Here is a 14,576-nt window from a genome sequence, read left to right on the forward strand (position 1 = left end):
TACAGCAGGTCCTAATATAACTCTGATGCACATCACATGTTGACATTGCATGTCTTTCATTGTAAAGCTTCCATCATTTCCCACCAATTTCAGCAACTTTTAGTTTAAACACTTTTAGCTTTTGCATGAGAAAAAACTGTGATACACCTGCGGTTTGCAGTTTCTCTGCATTCAGCAAGAAGTTGGAAGCCCTGCCAGTTTAAACTAGGAGTGACAGTCTGCTGCACCACTATGAAAAAAAGTCTCAAAAATTCCTTTCACATACACCAAAATAAGTGGTCACACAATATTTCCAATATTCCAATATTGTATTTAATTATATTATGCCTTTAAATGCTATTTTTTTTATTTGTACCCCTAAAAGAGTTAAAGATAGGGACTATAAAACGAGGTTGTTAAACACCAAAAAAAAAAACCCCCACAGGTAATAACCTTCCTAGACTATTTTAACAGATTGAGATGAAAATTTATGATAGTTTGAATCCCTTCAGTGGCTTTTATGCATCCATATTATGCATAAGAGCTCTCTATATGTGAAATAAGTGTCTCTGCCATGCCCTCTCTGGTTTCTGTCCATTACCCATTTTATTCGCTCTTTGCTTTTATACTTTCCTCTCTAATTCTCCCTCAGAGGGGCTGCAGAGAAGTTCTCTCACCATGTTCTTTGTCACACTTGTCTGCTTCATCGAACGTTAAAAAACTCCCCCAGATCTACTTTTTGAGAAACTTGAAGCTTAACGCTAGACATTTTTAGCTCTGGGCTAGAATTTGATGTTTTTCATTGATTTATCGTGGAGTTTTTTTAACAGGTCTTCACCATATATTCAGTCTTCCTATACTCACTGCCCTCTGTGTAAAACTCTGACAGCGTGAAATCCCTAAAAACCTTAAACCACAAGAGCACAAACAAAAGCATATTTGGTTTACTGATGTACTTCCTATATTGAACTAGTGCTGAAAGGAAGATGTTGTATTGTTCATAGCCCCATGCTAGATTTTGGTCAAATTGAGCTGTGGTACATGACGAAAGCAGGGAGGATTTCAGATCAGTCAGATGACAATGATGCCTGTGTCCCTGGGTTAATACAACATTTTTGCCAGGCAGATGCTTTTGATATACCAAGCACTTAAAAGAGGGTGAAAGCAACACAGAAGTAATCTGCTCTGCATATGAATGCCTCAAGCATGTGATGCATCAGATATACAGAATAGTCTTAGACAAAACATTCGGTCACATCATACACATTCTCACTGAACATGCTGCCTGCTTTAATTTAATTGCCATATCTCTTGTGAACTCTTTTTTTTTAACCTTTACACACATGAAGTGACTGCTGTGGAATAAGGAATCACCTTAGTTGTGTTTTGGTATATCATAGTTTAAAAGGCTTTTGGGAGGATCTTGTCACCATCTTCCTTGTAGCTTCTAATTAGTGCTTGCGCCGATCATTTAATGAAAGCCAAATTAACGAAAGACATTGTGTTGTCGTTTTATGCACTGGAGGCTATAGACAATTTTTCCTCCTCTGTATTTAAAAGTAGTGGAAAGAAATCTGCACTGAGTCTCCTGAAAGTGTATGCAGTTTAGCATATATTTGACAATGCTTGTTTGTATAAGCGATTTCAGCAAACTTTCACAACAACTAAAAAAAAATAAAATGAATGTCTCATCCAGGGATGCTTTACAGTGAAAACTGTGAAAGTTGGCTGCTATGCAAGAAGAAATGAATCATGTGCGTTTGGCGTATTGTGCATTGAAAAGCTGCTTTTCTTTTTGGCACACTTGATATGACACAATGCAGTGCAGCTACGGTGATATAAATTAAAGAATGCATTTAATGTACTGAGTGTAAGAAGCTTTTCTGTCCCCCACTCGTTACCTGTATGAATGGCACCTGTTTGAACTCATCATCTGTATAAAAGACACCTGTCCACAGCCTCAAACAGTCAGACTCCAAACTCCGCCATGGCCAAGACCAAAGAGCTTTCGAAGGACACCAGGAAAAGTATTGTAGACCTGCACCAGACTGGGAAGAGTGAATCTACAATAGGCAAGCAGCTTGGTGTGAAAAAATCAACTGTGGGAGCAATCATCAGAAAATGGAAGACATACAAGACCACTGATAATCTCCCTCGATCTGGGGCTCCACGCAAGATCTCATCCCGTGGGGTCAAAATGATCATGAGAACGGTGAGCAAAGATCCCAGAACCACACGGGGGGACCTGGTGAATGACCTGCAGAGAGCTGGGACCAAAGTAACAAAGGTCACCATCAGTAACACACTACAACGGCAGGGAATCAAATCCCGCAGTGCCAGACGTGTTCCGCTGCTGAAGCCAGTGCATGTCCAGGCCCGTCTGAAGTTTGCCAGAGAGCACATGGATGATACAGCAGAGGATTGGGAGAATGTCATGTGGTCAGATGAAACCAAAGTAGAACTTTTTGGTATAAACTCAACTCGTCGTGTTTGGAGGAAGAAGAATACTGAGTTGCATCCCAAGAACACCATACCTACTGTGAAGCATGGGGGTGGAAACATCATGCTATGGGGCTGTTTTTCTGCCAAGGGGACAGGACGACTGATCCGTGTTAAGGACAGAATGAATGGGGCCATGTATCGTGAGATTTTGAGCCAAAACCTCCTTCCATCAGTGAGAACTTTGAAGATGAAACGAGGCTGGGTCTTCCAACATGACAATGATCCAAAACACACCGCCCGGGCAACAAAGGAGTGGCTCCGTAAGAAGCATTTGAAAGTCCTGGAGTGGCCTAGCCAGTCTCCAGACCTCAACCCCATAGAAAATCTGTGGCGGGAGTTGAAAGTCCGTGTTGCTCGGCGACAGCCCCAAAACATCACTGCTCTCAAGAAGATCTGCATGGAGGAATGGGCCAAAATACCAACTACTGTGTGTGCGAAACCTGGTAGAGACCTATAGTAAACGTTTGACCTCTGTTATTGCCAACAAAGGTTATGTTACAAAGTATTGAGTTGTATTTTTGTTATTGACCAAATACTTATTTTCCACCCTGATTTACGAATAAATTCTTTACAAATCCTACCATGTGGATTCATGGATTTTTTTTTTCACATTCTGTCTCTCACAGTTGAAGTGTACCTCTGGTGCAAATTACTGACCTCTGTCATCATTTTAGGTGGGAGAACTTGCACAATCGGTGGCTGACTAAATACTTTTTTGCCCCACTGTATCTATTTATCCATTCACTCCCACCTTCATAAAGGTTGCTAGTTTGACCACCCACTTCTGTCTTTTTTGCATCCATTTATCCAGTTCAGGGTCACATAATGCAAAAATCACAGCTTAGTGCATTTAGAAAGAAAGAAAGTGTACTTTATTGATCCCCGTGGGGAAATTCTTCTCTGCATTTAACTCATTCACTCAGTGAAGCAGTGGGCAGCCATTGGGCGCCGGGGAGCAGTGTGTAAGGACGGTACCTTGCTCAGGGGTACCGAACCCCCGACCTTCCGATCATGGGGCCACCACTCTACCTACTGAGCTATCTCTGCCTTAGGCATGTAGACATCATCAAGACGAAGTTTGTTTTAATGCTTGGTATCAAAAGTGGGAAGACTGTCATTTGAATGTGGTATTAGATGGGCTGAAAGCATGGATCCATCCCGTCAATGTCAATGGTTGTTGATGGTGTAAGGGGGTGGGGGAGATTTTCCTCACACACTTTTCGCCTCTTACCAGTATGCCACAGCTTACCTGAATATTATTGCTGACCATTTCCTTCCCTTTATGATCAAAGTATATCCATCTTCTGATGACTGCCTCTAGCAGGGTAACACACCATGTCACAAAGCTCAGATCATCTCAAACTGGTTTCTTGAACTTGACAATGAGTGCACTCTACTCAAATGGCCTCCACAGTCAGCAGGTCTCAAACCAATAGAGCAGCTTTGGGATGTGCAGCCAAACATTATGGTGTTATTCAATCCTGGAAGAACATGAATTGGACCATAGCTTCTGCAGTAAGTTAAAAAAGAACAAGAAAAAAAAGGCTTGTTTTCAGTAGCCAGAATGAGCATGCTATTAAACAAGAGCGAATTTTGGAGGCACCTTGCTAATCAAGCTAGCATTAGCTGCTAATTTAATTTGTGACTGCACACAATTTATCTCATTTTTATGAGCAAATTTGACTTGTTGTTGCTGTGATGAAAAGAATTTAAAGTTTGATGAGTCATTTTAAGAACAGAAAGCTGAGCTACTTTTGATATTTACCAGTTTTATGACACTTCTGAGGACTCTCCTCAGATAAAGATTCATGTTCAGGTAAATTGGTTTTGGCAGGTGCTGTCCATAAGCTGATGAATCTAAATAATAAACGGGATCTTTGTTGACCTGAAATAGCATTATGCTAAGCTGTGATAAGGCGGTTGCTACCTGAACAGTCCCTACAGGTCATTATTTTTAATCAGTGCCATCTTCTCACTCTGTTACCTCTGGCTTATCCGATAATGTTTATCAACAGCCGTTTGGACCTGCCAATAATATTTAGCAGCACTGCTCGAGGCCTAAATACCAGAGATGAAATATGCAGCGCTGATTTTAGGGGATGTGAAGACAGATATGCAACGCATTTTGAGTCAGCTAATATCAGTTTAAGAGGGCTAGTAACCTTAGAAAACACCTACAGTAGAGTGTGAATATTTAAGTGACTGGCTCGTGAGTGATGGTTGGTGGAGAATGGAGAATTTCCCCCAAATGTGGAGAAAAGAATACATTTTGAGAGCAGTGGTGTGAATGTGTGTGAGCTTGTGTACGTGCGGTTCCATCCCACAGGCTAATAATCATTGCTTCTCTCCAGATGGAGGAGTGTACCCAACTCAGCAGAAGTCTTCCTGCCTCTTCGGGGCAAAGACAGTGGGGGGGGGGGGGGGGGGGGGGGGGGGGGGGTAGTGTGTGTGTGTGTGTGTGTGTGTGCATATAATGTGAAATACTGAACTGTCATTTACTGAAAATCCTCCAGGACATGAGTATCTCACGGAGAAGAAGGATGGGAAGCCAAATTAGAAAGTGGCTTTGTTAACACATACCTTCAGTTAACAGTGCCTTAATGTGCACATCTTTATTGTGAGTCCAGTACGATATATAATTTGTTGCCATCATTGATCCAGAACTGAACTGCGACCCTCATTTTCTGTCCTCACAGAGAAAGAAAGCTGCTGCAACAAGAAGTGAGATCCTGTTTTGCCTCATCTTTGCATAAATACAATCACAGTTATCGTAGTTAGTTGGTTAATATTAGGAGAGGATGCTTTTTCCCAGTATTGTAGTTTGTAACTGTATTACAGTTTCAGTTCTAAAACCTGGAAGACCAAGTAAAACTGAGACAAACCTTAAGAAGAAAGTAAATGTCCTTAATTTATTCCAGCCTTCATGCTAACCTTTCAGTTTTCTGTTCTGGTTTGGCTCAAGCGGGATCTTTATAGAATAAAGTTCAATGGTAGATTGAACAAGAGGGCCACAGTCGTACAATCTACGCTTTGTTTGAACATGATGATGGTGGTATTGTTTATATGCACTCATCTTCATGCACTCCACCTCGAAGCCTCTTGAGTCTGTGCATCACTGTGCATTGTGATTTCTGAGAGGTTTTTGTTTACTTACTCACCACTGCAGCTCATATGAAAAAGTGGTACGCTTCCCTCTGTTTATTTACTGCACAGATTGTGTGGTTACTTTTTCTCCTTGCTTGAATATAAATACAGAACTAACAACATACAGCTTTATATCTTATTCACACGGAACCTGGAAAAGGTGGATTTTAATACTTTTGCTGCACATAAATTGATCAAGCCACAAAAAAATCTTTTACAAGTTGGTAACTGCGTAAATCTGCAACTGCTCTTTGAACATGCCTCACTTGAACAAGATCTCAATGAGCACTTTAAAAGCACTTTAAAGTAATTATATTGATAATAACATGCAGGAGCTGAAGTGTATTGCCATTAATCCCCTGACTTCAGTTACATAATGTTTTATAGAAGAAAGTACCTCTACAAACATTATGCAAAGCTATCTAATCTATCTCATTCACTGAGCAACATTTATTGATATTCACTCCTTTTACAAGCACTTTTTGCACGATACCAGCACAAAGGATTTATTTTTCCAGTGTGTGACGAGCAGCTCTGGGCTTTGGCTGAATGACAGGTGGAAATGGGCTTCTCTCACACTCCTGTCACAGTGCTGACTGGTGATGTCAAAAGGGCTACCTGTGGCAGAGATGTCCCTGAGAATAAATGGGTTACAGAACACCCACTCAGTGCTATTACTACCACTGCTTGTGGGTTGTGATGAAATGATTCAATCAGCAGTGCACTCACATTTACCCATGCTTGCTTATACATAATACCACCTAAAATCACATCTACAAGCGCTAAAACGCGATGATTTAGGCTGGCACATTAGTCATGCTGTGTCTACAGAGCAGCATCTGATGACAGTATATTGTGTTATTTCTATATATAAAAAAGAAACCGTGCTGACCTCAGTTTCAACTTCTCTGGAGATAAGTTACCTCATAAAACTCCTATATCGTGCTAAATCTGAAAATGTGAGTGATATTTATTGTTTGCCTTCACAATCTGATACAAGCGCTCAGTGCTGAAGGACTTAAGTGATTCACAGTAAATTGCCTTCTTCGTCTTGCCAAGTTAAGTTCCCACTGGGAGAAATGAATCACTGCGAGAGAATTAAATCTCGTCTTGTCTGGTCCTCTCCTGTGCCAGAGCTATAATACCTTTTTAACGTCACGATAATTAGTGTAGCCATGCAGAATTAGAGGATGAAACAAACAAGACGCTCTCTGTTGTGTGTGTTGAACAACTGCCCTCTTTTGGTAGCACTGTGCACTCTCCCTTTATCTTCAGAAAGATAAGACTCAACTTCCTCCTCCTAGCATCCTTAGATGTTTAGTAATTAAAAAGAGGTCTTGTTTTGTTGCAGTAAAGTAGCAGACATTTTCAGCGGTTCAGTTGAGTTAGGGGAGTACAAGTGATGTGTTTGGATGCTGGGTATGAGATGGGTATTGTGCATTAGAAGGTTGCCATCTAGAGGCAGGATACAGACAGTGCATGGGTCTGAACTCAGCTGTGTTGGTTGAATCATTTCATGAGATGAGATGAAGAAGCGTGTGAAGCGAGAGGGCTAGAGGGGAAAAGACACTCTTTGCCTTCCTGTACTACAGCCTCCTTACTGCCTCACAAGCACAACTGCACACACAGGCGTAAACACACACGTGTACGGTTGATAGACAGATACCTCAGAGGTCTCGGCAGTCCTCAGGGCAGCCAGTGGTCGGTGACGTGGACACGCTTAATGTCAGTGCTTAACTGTCAGGATGAAACACCTACTAACCGGGAGCTGGTGACTCAAGAGAATTGTTAGTCATAACTAAATTTAAAAGAGCAAGGCGTTCTCTACCGTCAGGGATGTATTTAATTCATGCCAGCGACATGCACTTTAAAACAAATTGTGACAGTGTGTCATTTGTGTTTTCTCATATTGTTTGACCTTTAATTTAGGAGAAGAAATACAAACCTGTGACTTTTTTTCTCTGTTTTGCTTTCAGGGTACCCTCAACAGTATTTCCTGCTTCACTGAATGCTTTACTTTCATGTGAGCCTCCTTTTACCCCTAGGTCCTCCTTTTCAAAAGCTTGAAAGCAAGGCAGACTGCTCCCTCGCCATATATATATATATATATATATATATATATATATATATATATATATATATATATATATATATATATATAAGATGCCGCTCTTACTTACCCGCACTGTACACATACATTTGAAGAGTCTCGGCTCATCCGTGCTGCACAGTTACTCTCAGGCATTTTGACGCCGATCAGGTATAGTCATTAATTTGAGACATTTTTAAACAATGATAACATGCAGCACATCAAACACGAGGCGTGATGCTATGTCATCAACACCTCTGAAGCCTTTATGCTTTATTTTCCCTCTCACACTTATTCAACCTGTCACGGCTGGCGGAGTGAGCCGTGTGGAGTGGAGGAAAAGGAGGACCCAAAATGCAGCAAACTGATGATACGAATGACGTTTTATTTACAGGGTGGTAGTGGCAAAAACAGGCAATGAAGCACGAGTAATTACAAACGGAAACCTAAACTGGGAGAAACTAAAGAGCAAACCTGAAATCTTACAAGAGAGCGGAGCAGAGAGACGCAGACCAAGGACCAGGATACCAAGAAACACAGACAAGCCGACAACGAACACAGACCGACACCCACTATATATACACACACACACAAGGTAATCGGGTAATCGCACACAGGAGGGAAGAACAGCTGATCTGAATACACATGATGACTGGAGGACACAAGCGGAACACAATGACAACAGACACAGACTTTCAGAACAAAACAGGAAATCTAGAACCCGAACCGGACACAAGGGGGGAGGACACAGAATAACTAGAACAGAGGGAAATAATCACAAAACACAAAACGCTGGGTCAACGACCCAGGACCATGACACAACCAGTCCAAACCTGTCAATTCGGTCGCAAAGAGAACTGTTAATTTTAGTCATATCTTCTGTTTTGACAAGCTTTTAGGTGTTTGAGCTGCGCGCATCAGCAATTAGCTGGAGACAAGCAGTCCTGATTGTCCAGAAATAGAAGAGATGAGGCAAAAATAGATGTCTCTTTTTATTTATTTATTTATCTTTGTCAGTGTGCTTCACAAAAGCTGCACTTCACTGATAAGATTTTCTATTGTCAATCTGCTTTAGATTGCTGCAGCTCTATAGATTAGTGATGTGAACCAGTGGCGTTGACACAGTGCAGCTCTCCCTCAGCCCCGAGACAATGAGAATAATCAATTAGCCTTTAATCAAAGCCCGTAAGGATTTTGTAGTAATGACAAATATCGTACGTGTGGTGTAAAATATCCACAGACATTTACGCCAAAGATGCTGAACCAATGTAAAATGCAGATTTCATATTGTAAGTTGTAAACTCGTTTGTATATCAGCGGGGACCGTCACTTGAGAAGTCTCTGTTGCACTGATCACAGGGATCAGTCATCAGTAGTTTGTAATGAACTTAACGATCTTGTTGAAGATTTTGTTTTTAAGCTCACATCATCCAAAAAAAGAAAAAAAATCATACTTTCTTCTCATAGACTGAATGCAATAAACAAATTAGCTTACACTATTAGTATAATTGCAGCATAACATTTATGCCAATACATCAAAATGAAGAAAATGAAATGTATCAAACCCAGAGGGAGGCGTGTTGGGACGCTGCGAGGCGTTAAAAATGAGTTTATGCAATATGACAGTCACATCAGCGTTCCTCTCTTTAACATTGTTTTCAAGCCACTTTAGAGATTTTTGTGCACAAACATGATGCCTGACATGTGAATTCCTAAGTAGGTCGTACTCCCCTCCACAGCCGCAGAGCCAAGTTGCTCAGTGTGCTTCCATCTTCAAGCTCCATCTGAATTCACTCTATAAGGCACAGCCTTGACTTCGCTTCATCCATTTCCCCTTTTACCACCATACAGTTCCCTCTCTTCCCATTTTCTCCATCTTGCTTTCTCTGTGTGTCTTTCCATCCTTCCTCTTTTTTTATTTCTCTTTTCTTTTTTGTTCACCCCCATGCACAGAACCAACCTCCTTCTCCTGCATGGCACCCCCTCCTATCTCCATAGTTTCAATTTCATCTTGTTCATCAGTTTTATTGGATTTTAATTGGTTTTCCCCTTTGTCTCTCTCCCTCTCTTCCTCTCCCTCTTTCTCCCTGACGCTCTCTCTTCCATTCTCTCTGTTTTCATCTTGGAGACAGTGGTGTGCATGCAGCCTCAAATCTAAGTCACTGCCTGTCAGGCTGCTCCGTTTATGCGCTCTGCGACTCTCTTTTCCTCTCCTCTCTCCTCAGTGCTGTGCTGCACTGCATTCCTCGTCTCTCCTCTGCCCACATCTCCATCTCTCCTCATTCTCGTTCTCTTTTCCCTCTTCCTCTACCTGCATCTCTCTCACCCTATGCGCTCTTCTCCCTGTTGTGCATTGCTGCGCTCTGCTCCGCTGTTTGGGAAAATACTCTACCATCTCATTTTTTTCGCGCCAGAGCTGAGTGCACTTCAGCTACTGGTGGAAGAGGAATTAGATGCTCATGGAGCTCCAGGTTTGACTTCCCTTGGATTCCTTGGATCTGTGTGAGCTGGAGAGGAGGAGAGGGCAGGAAGGGAAGGAGAAAGGGGGCAGAAAGCTGCTCAGGTGAGAGCTTCGTGTGCTTGTGGAAGTAAAGGCTTAAAGGTGGTGGTGCTGGTGACGTTGGTTGGGGTTAGTGGCTGATGGTTGTCCGTCAAGGGTCATGCCCTGGGACTTGCGTGCTTTTCGGCAGTTGGAGTTGGAGACCCTCTCCCATTTTTGTCCCCCTTGTGGGGTAACATTGATCCTGGTGCCGGGAAAAACTGCCGGGCACCAGTGGCTGAACCGTGAAGAGTGGACACCATGAACCAGCTGGATGCACCGCGGCCACTGAACTGGACCATCAGAAAACTGTGCCATGCAGCCTTCCTACCATCTGTACGCCTGCTAAAGGTAAAAGAACATGAAATTTAAAAAATAGATGCCTGGAGAGATTTTGTTAAATATGTCATGCAGTCCTCCTGCTATCCTGATGCTTTTCCAAAAGAACATAAGTAGAAAGAGGTGTGAGGGCACAAAATGAATGCTGATGAAGCCGCTGCGCTTTTTGGTGCATACATCAGTGGATGCAATGCAGTCATTAAGAAGTAATAGAGGGGATAATGTTGTTAAAAATGAAGAGAAGTGTGGCAAAGCTGTCGGTGTAACACTCTTAGAGGGAAGCTTAAAGGTTTTGGAAGTAGATGGCTGTGCAAAGTGGATGCGCAAAGAGTGGAGGATAAAAATGGAGATGGGAAAAGCGAGAGCATGATGCTACAGAGGCACGGATGAGAGATTGGGATAGAGAAATTAAAGAAGTGTGATAAAAGAGAAAATGCAAATAATTTAATTATTTTTTTGCTGATAGCCAAAAAAAGAGAGAAAGAAACCGAGAGAAAGAGGAGGAGATGGAAAGACATCAGAGAGGGATCCAGTCTTAAAATAGCAAGAGGGTTACACAGAGGGTGAAGGTGGAAGCATGAAATGTCGAAATAAAGTGAGCGAGAAAAGGGGATGTGAGAAGGGAAAAGAAAAGGTAGATGACAAACTGAGGAGGCATGTAACGAGTTAAGAGAGGATTTGTGGGAATGGGTGAGCGGGAATGTAAAATTGGAGGTGGCAGACATGACTGAGGAGCTTTAGTAAAGAAGTGACAACAGAAGACAGATTTTAAAATGAATTCTGCCATGTACCTCGATGTAAAGAAGTTAGAATTAACCAGGTTTATTTGGGTTTTTTTGGTGAACAAGTGTAAATTCATCTGTGTGCCTGAGCATGTGTGGCTGCCTTTGTGTAAGTGTGATTTGTAGCCTCTGCAAATCTACAGTGCAGTCTTTATAACGCTTGCTTACTGACATTTGTTACCTAAATCCTATTTTTTATGCACTTCTGTGCTTTCATAAGCCAGTTACAGGCACTCTGTAAGACGGTCTATTGTCAGAGGTCTTGAATGGCTCTTCTTCAATGTCCTTTGAGCTAGCTTTATCAAAGTGTGTCACACAACAGTATTGCTGTGATGTTGAACCACACAGCCAGCAAAATCATTGTATGTGCATTAGGATGTTTTGTGTGTGTGTGTGTGTGTGTGTGTTTTAGCATGTGTTGTGAAACTTTACACGAGAGGTTTTTTTTCAGGCAATTTTATTTCAAGAGTGAAATGTTTGTGTAAGTGAAAACACTCCAAACATCAGTGAATTGATACAAATGTTTTTGGTGGAACATTTCTTCTTATTCGTGGAAACACTTGCCAAATAGATTTTTAGACTCAAGAGTGTGAAAGTCTTGAGTCTTCTGGATTAGAAGAAATAATATTTTACCCACCTAAGCTTTATCTGGCTTTAGCAGAGGATGGAAAGTGAGACTTTTTGAATTTCGTGTAACAAATGATTCCCTGGCTCATCCAATAGCTAATCAGGACATATTTTTATCTTAAAAAGCACAGACTGTATGTGAAAGATCCAAGTAGCCACCAGGTCTAAAAAGAAAAGCATTTCTTTCTAATGACCAGCAGGGGCGCTCTTCTGGTTCCAAGAAGAAGTCTGATTGTAAAGAAATCTTTGAGGAAGTGATTTTAATTCCTACTGGATTTGTTACCCCAGTTAACATGTTCCAGATGAGTTTATGGTCTCAAGATTGAGTTTCAGATCTTTTTAAATACAGCATGATATTCATTTTTGCACACTCTGGTCACATTTAGTGCAAAATGGATGATACACTTTAGAGTTGGTGAGTTTTCAGTCATTTTCACCCATAATATTTAGTTTTAATCCCAAAATGATGACAGCCAAAACTCAAGGCTTCTTATTTGTAGTCCACAAACCAATAGTTGATGTTGTGGTGGCACTGTATGTCTTTCACACAAAGATGCTCTGACAGCACCATTGCCACAGTGCTTCGTATGTACACTTAAGAATTACCTTCTCGATATTTTGTACAAAGTGCCTCACTTTGAGTGGATCTTTGCTTCAGGATGACTCCTATAAATAGTGCTGCTTTTGAGCAGCTGAGTTTTCATTTTTGAGGTTATGTTTACAGGCATCAACAGACACAGCTGATCCTTTTGCCTCACCTGTACTGGCACCATGGATGAAGCTATACTACAGAGGATTACGGTTCCTGCAACTACTGAAACAGTTTATGTGAATCCTCCCAGGGAGACATCAGGCTGTCAGTATGAAATTAACCTAATAACCTTTCATTATTGTTGGAAATTTCTGCTTGGCAAGCACTTTCCTTGCAGGCCTCTCTAACTGACCTGCCCCCTGCTGCTAAATGCATACTTAAATTCATGTGTGTGTGACTACAATTTTTATAGGCTGCCAGAGATGTCTCCATGTGTGGGCACAGTGGTGTTTATGCATAGGTGTATAAACATATAGTTATCGACACTGCAGCAAAAAGGTACTAATGCTGGGTTGTGTGAACAGCGAGTGGGATTGACCATGGAACATTTTTCCATATGAAGCTTCCCTCTTACCTCTAGCCTTTCCATGCACAGGCGTACTCTTTCAGTGTGTTTCATTGTATAAAACCAGAAGTTGTTTTTTTTTTTAAATAAATCTAAAATCTTGTTTTCTTTAGTTAGTTTAGTTTGGTTTTACAAACATGCTCCTACATGCTACAAACTTTCACAATCCGTGTCTTCTCGAAGCTAACCAGTGACGCAATAACATGTAATTTCTGCAAATAGAAACCTAACCTGCTGACGTACCTCTAGCTTGGGTATCTTTTATGGTCTGGTGTGGAAATGGAGTCAAACAAAACACAGATTGTTGCCCCATGTGAAACTTGCTCTTTTATGTGGACTGATATGAAAGCCCTCTTATGCCGGTTGGGGCGTGCTGGGTGTTAAAAGTTTATATATATATATATACTAGGGGTGCAACGATATTCGTATCGATATTGAACCGTTCGATACAGTGCTTTCGGTTCGGTACGCATATGTATGAACAATACAAAATTTGTAATTTATTTTATCAACTTTCCTTCTGAAAATGCTGTCTGTGTTGAGCGCTCAGTGAATCTGCGTTCGACTACTCCGCCTAGGCTGCACTGTCGAGCGCAGATCCACTGAGTGCTCAACACAGACAGCATCATCAGAAGGAAGAGCGCAGGGCAAGCTAGCGAGACAGAAGTTAAGCTCTCCTTGCAACATGGCAAATTGAACCTTCCCCACCCTCATTCAGATCTGGCGTTTGGAATTATTTTGGTTTTCATGTGACGTATGACCCTGAAGGTAAGCGCGTCATGGACTAAAGTAAAACAGTATGTTGGATGTGCCACGCAATGCTTAATTACATGGGTGGGAACTAGTGTGTTAGCGCAGTTAGCTCGTTAACGTGTTGGCCGTCTAGCCCCATGCACGGGGCAATCAGGGGTAGCTCGTTAACGGAGATTTGCCGTGTTGTGGCGTTAATGTCATTTCAACAAGATTAACCTGAAAGCACTAGTGGGAACACAACAAATATGACTGCACATTTATATCATCCTAGTGCAAAGACAAGTGGAAGCAGACAAAAACGACAAGCATGCATGCTACAAACTTTACCCGAGTCATTTAGACAGCCGTTAGCACATGATTCTCCTTATGGGGACCTGATATGTTTAATATGCTGCTGAGAATATAGCCCAGAAGAAGCGGATAGTATAGCTTTTATTTTGGAAAGAGACATTTCTCTGTAATAAACTCTCTTTTCCAAAGATGAGTGATTCCTCAATCAGATACAGGGCTCGCAATATCGCTAGCCCGACGTCCTGGGGCTAGCGATCTTTCCAGTCGGGCTACCAAAATCTATCTCTGCCCTGCCCGTCGGCCTATCGTAGGAAGGAAAAATATATATGTCAATGCTTTTGCATTCTTTTGGAAATGTAGCTGGGTAATTATGT

The 14,576-nt window shown here is 41.7% G+C and overlaps 1 protein-coding gene across 14 annotated transcripts in view; it reads left to right on the forward strand.

Annotated features, from left to right (window-relative positions):
* Positions 1 to 14,576, forward strand: part of trpm3 (transient receptor potential cation channel, subfamily M, member 3) — a 147,496-nt gene that overhangs the window by 17,238 nt on the left and 115,682 nt on the right. For 3 of the 14 annotated variants that reach the window (XM_086313947.1, XM_086313950.1, XM_086313953.1), the window contains exon 1: positions 9,489 to 10,604. The exons of 8 other annotated variants lie outside the window; for them this stretch is intronic. In XM_086313947.1, the coding sequence (XP_086170073.1) occupies positions 10,515 to 10,604 (90 nt within the window). In that variant the 5' untranslated portion in view covers positions 9,489 to 10,514. Of the gene's footprint in view, positions 1 to 9,488; positions 10,605 to 14,576 lie in introns of those variants that run through there. 3 more of the 14 variants (XM_086313956.1, XM_086313949.1, XM_086313957.1) reach the window with 1 other exon arrangement.

The sequence above is a fragment of the Aulonocara sp. 'chitande type north' Nkhata Bay genome, linkage group LG12 (assembly GCF_057382095.1).
Source record: "Aulonocara sp. 'chitande type north' Nkhata Bay isolate Kocher_YH1m ecotype deep benthic linkage group LG12, A_spYH_male_GT1.1, whole genome shotgun sequence".
NCBI lineage: Eukaryota > Metazoa > Chordata > Actinopteri > Cichliformes > Cichlidae > Aulonocara > Aulonocara sp. 'chitande type north' Nkhata Bay.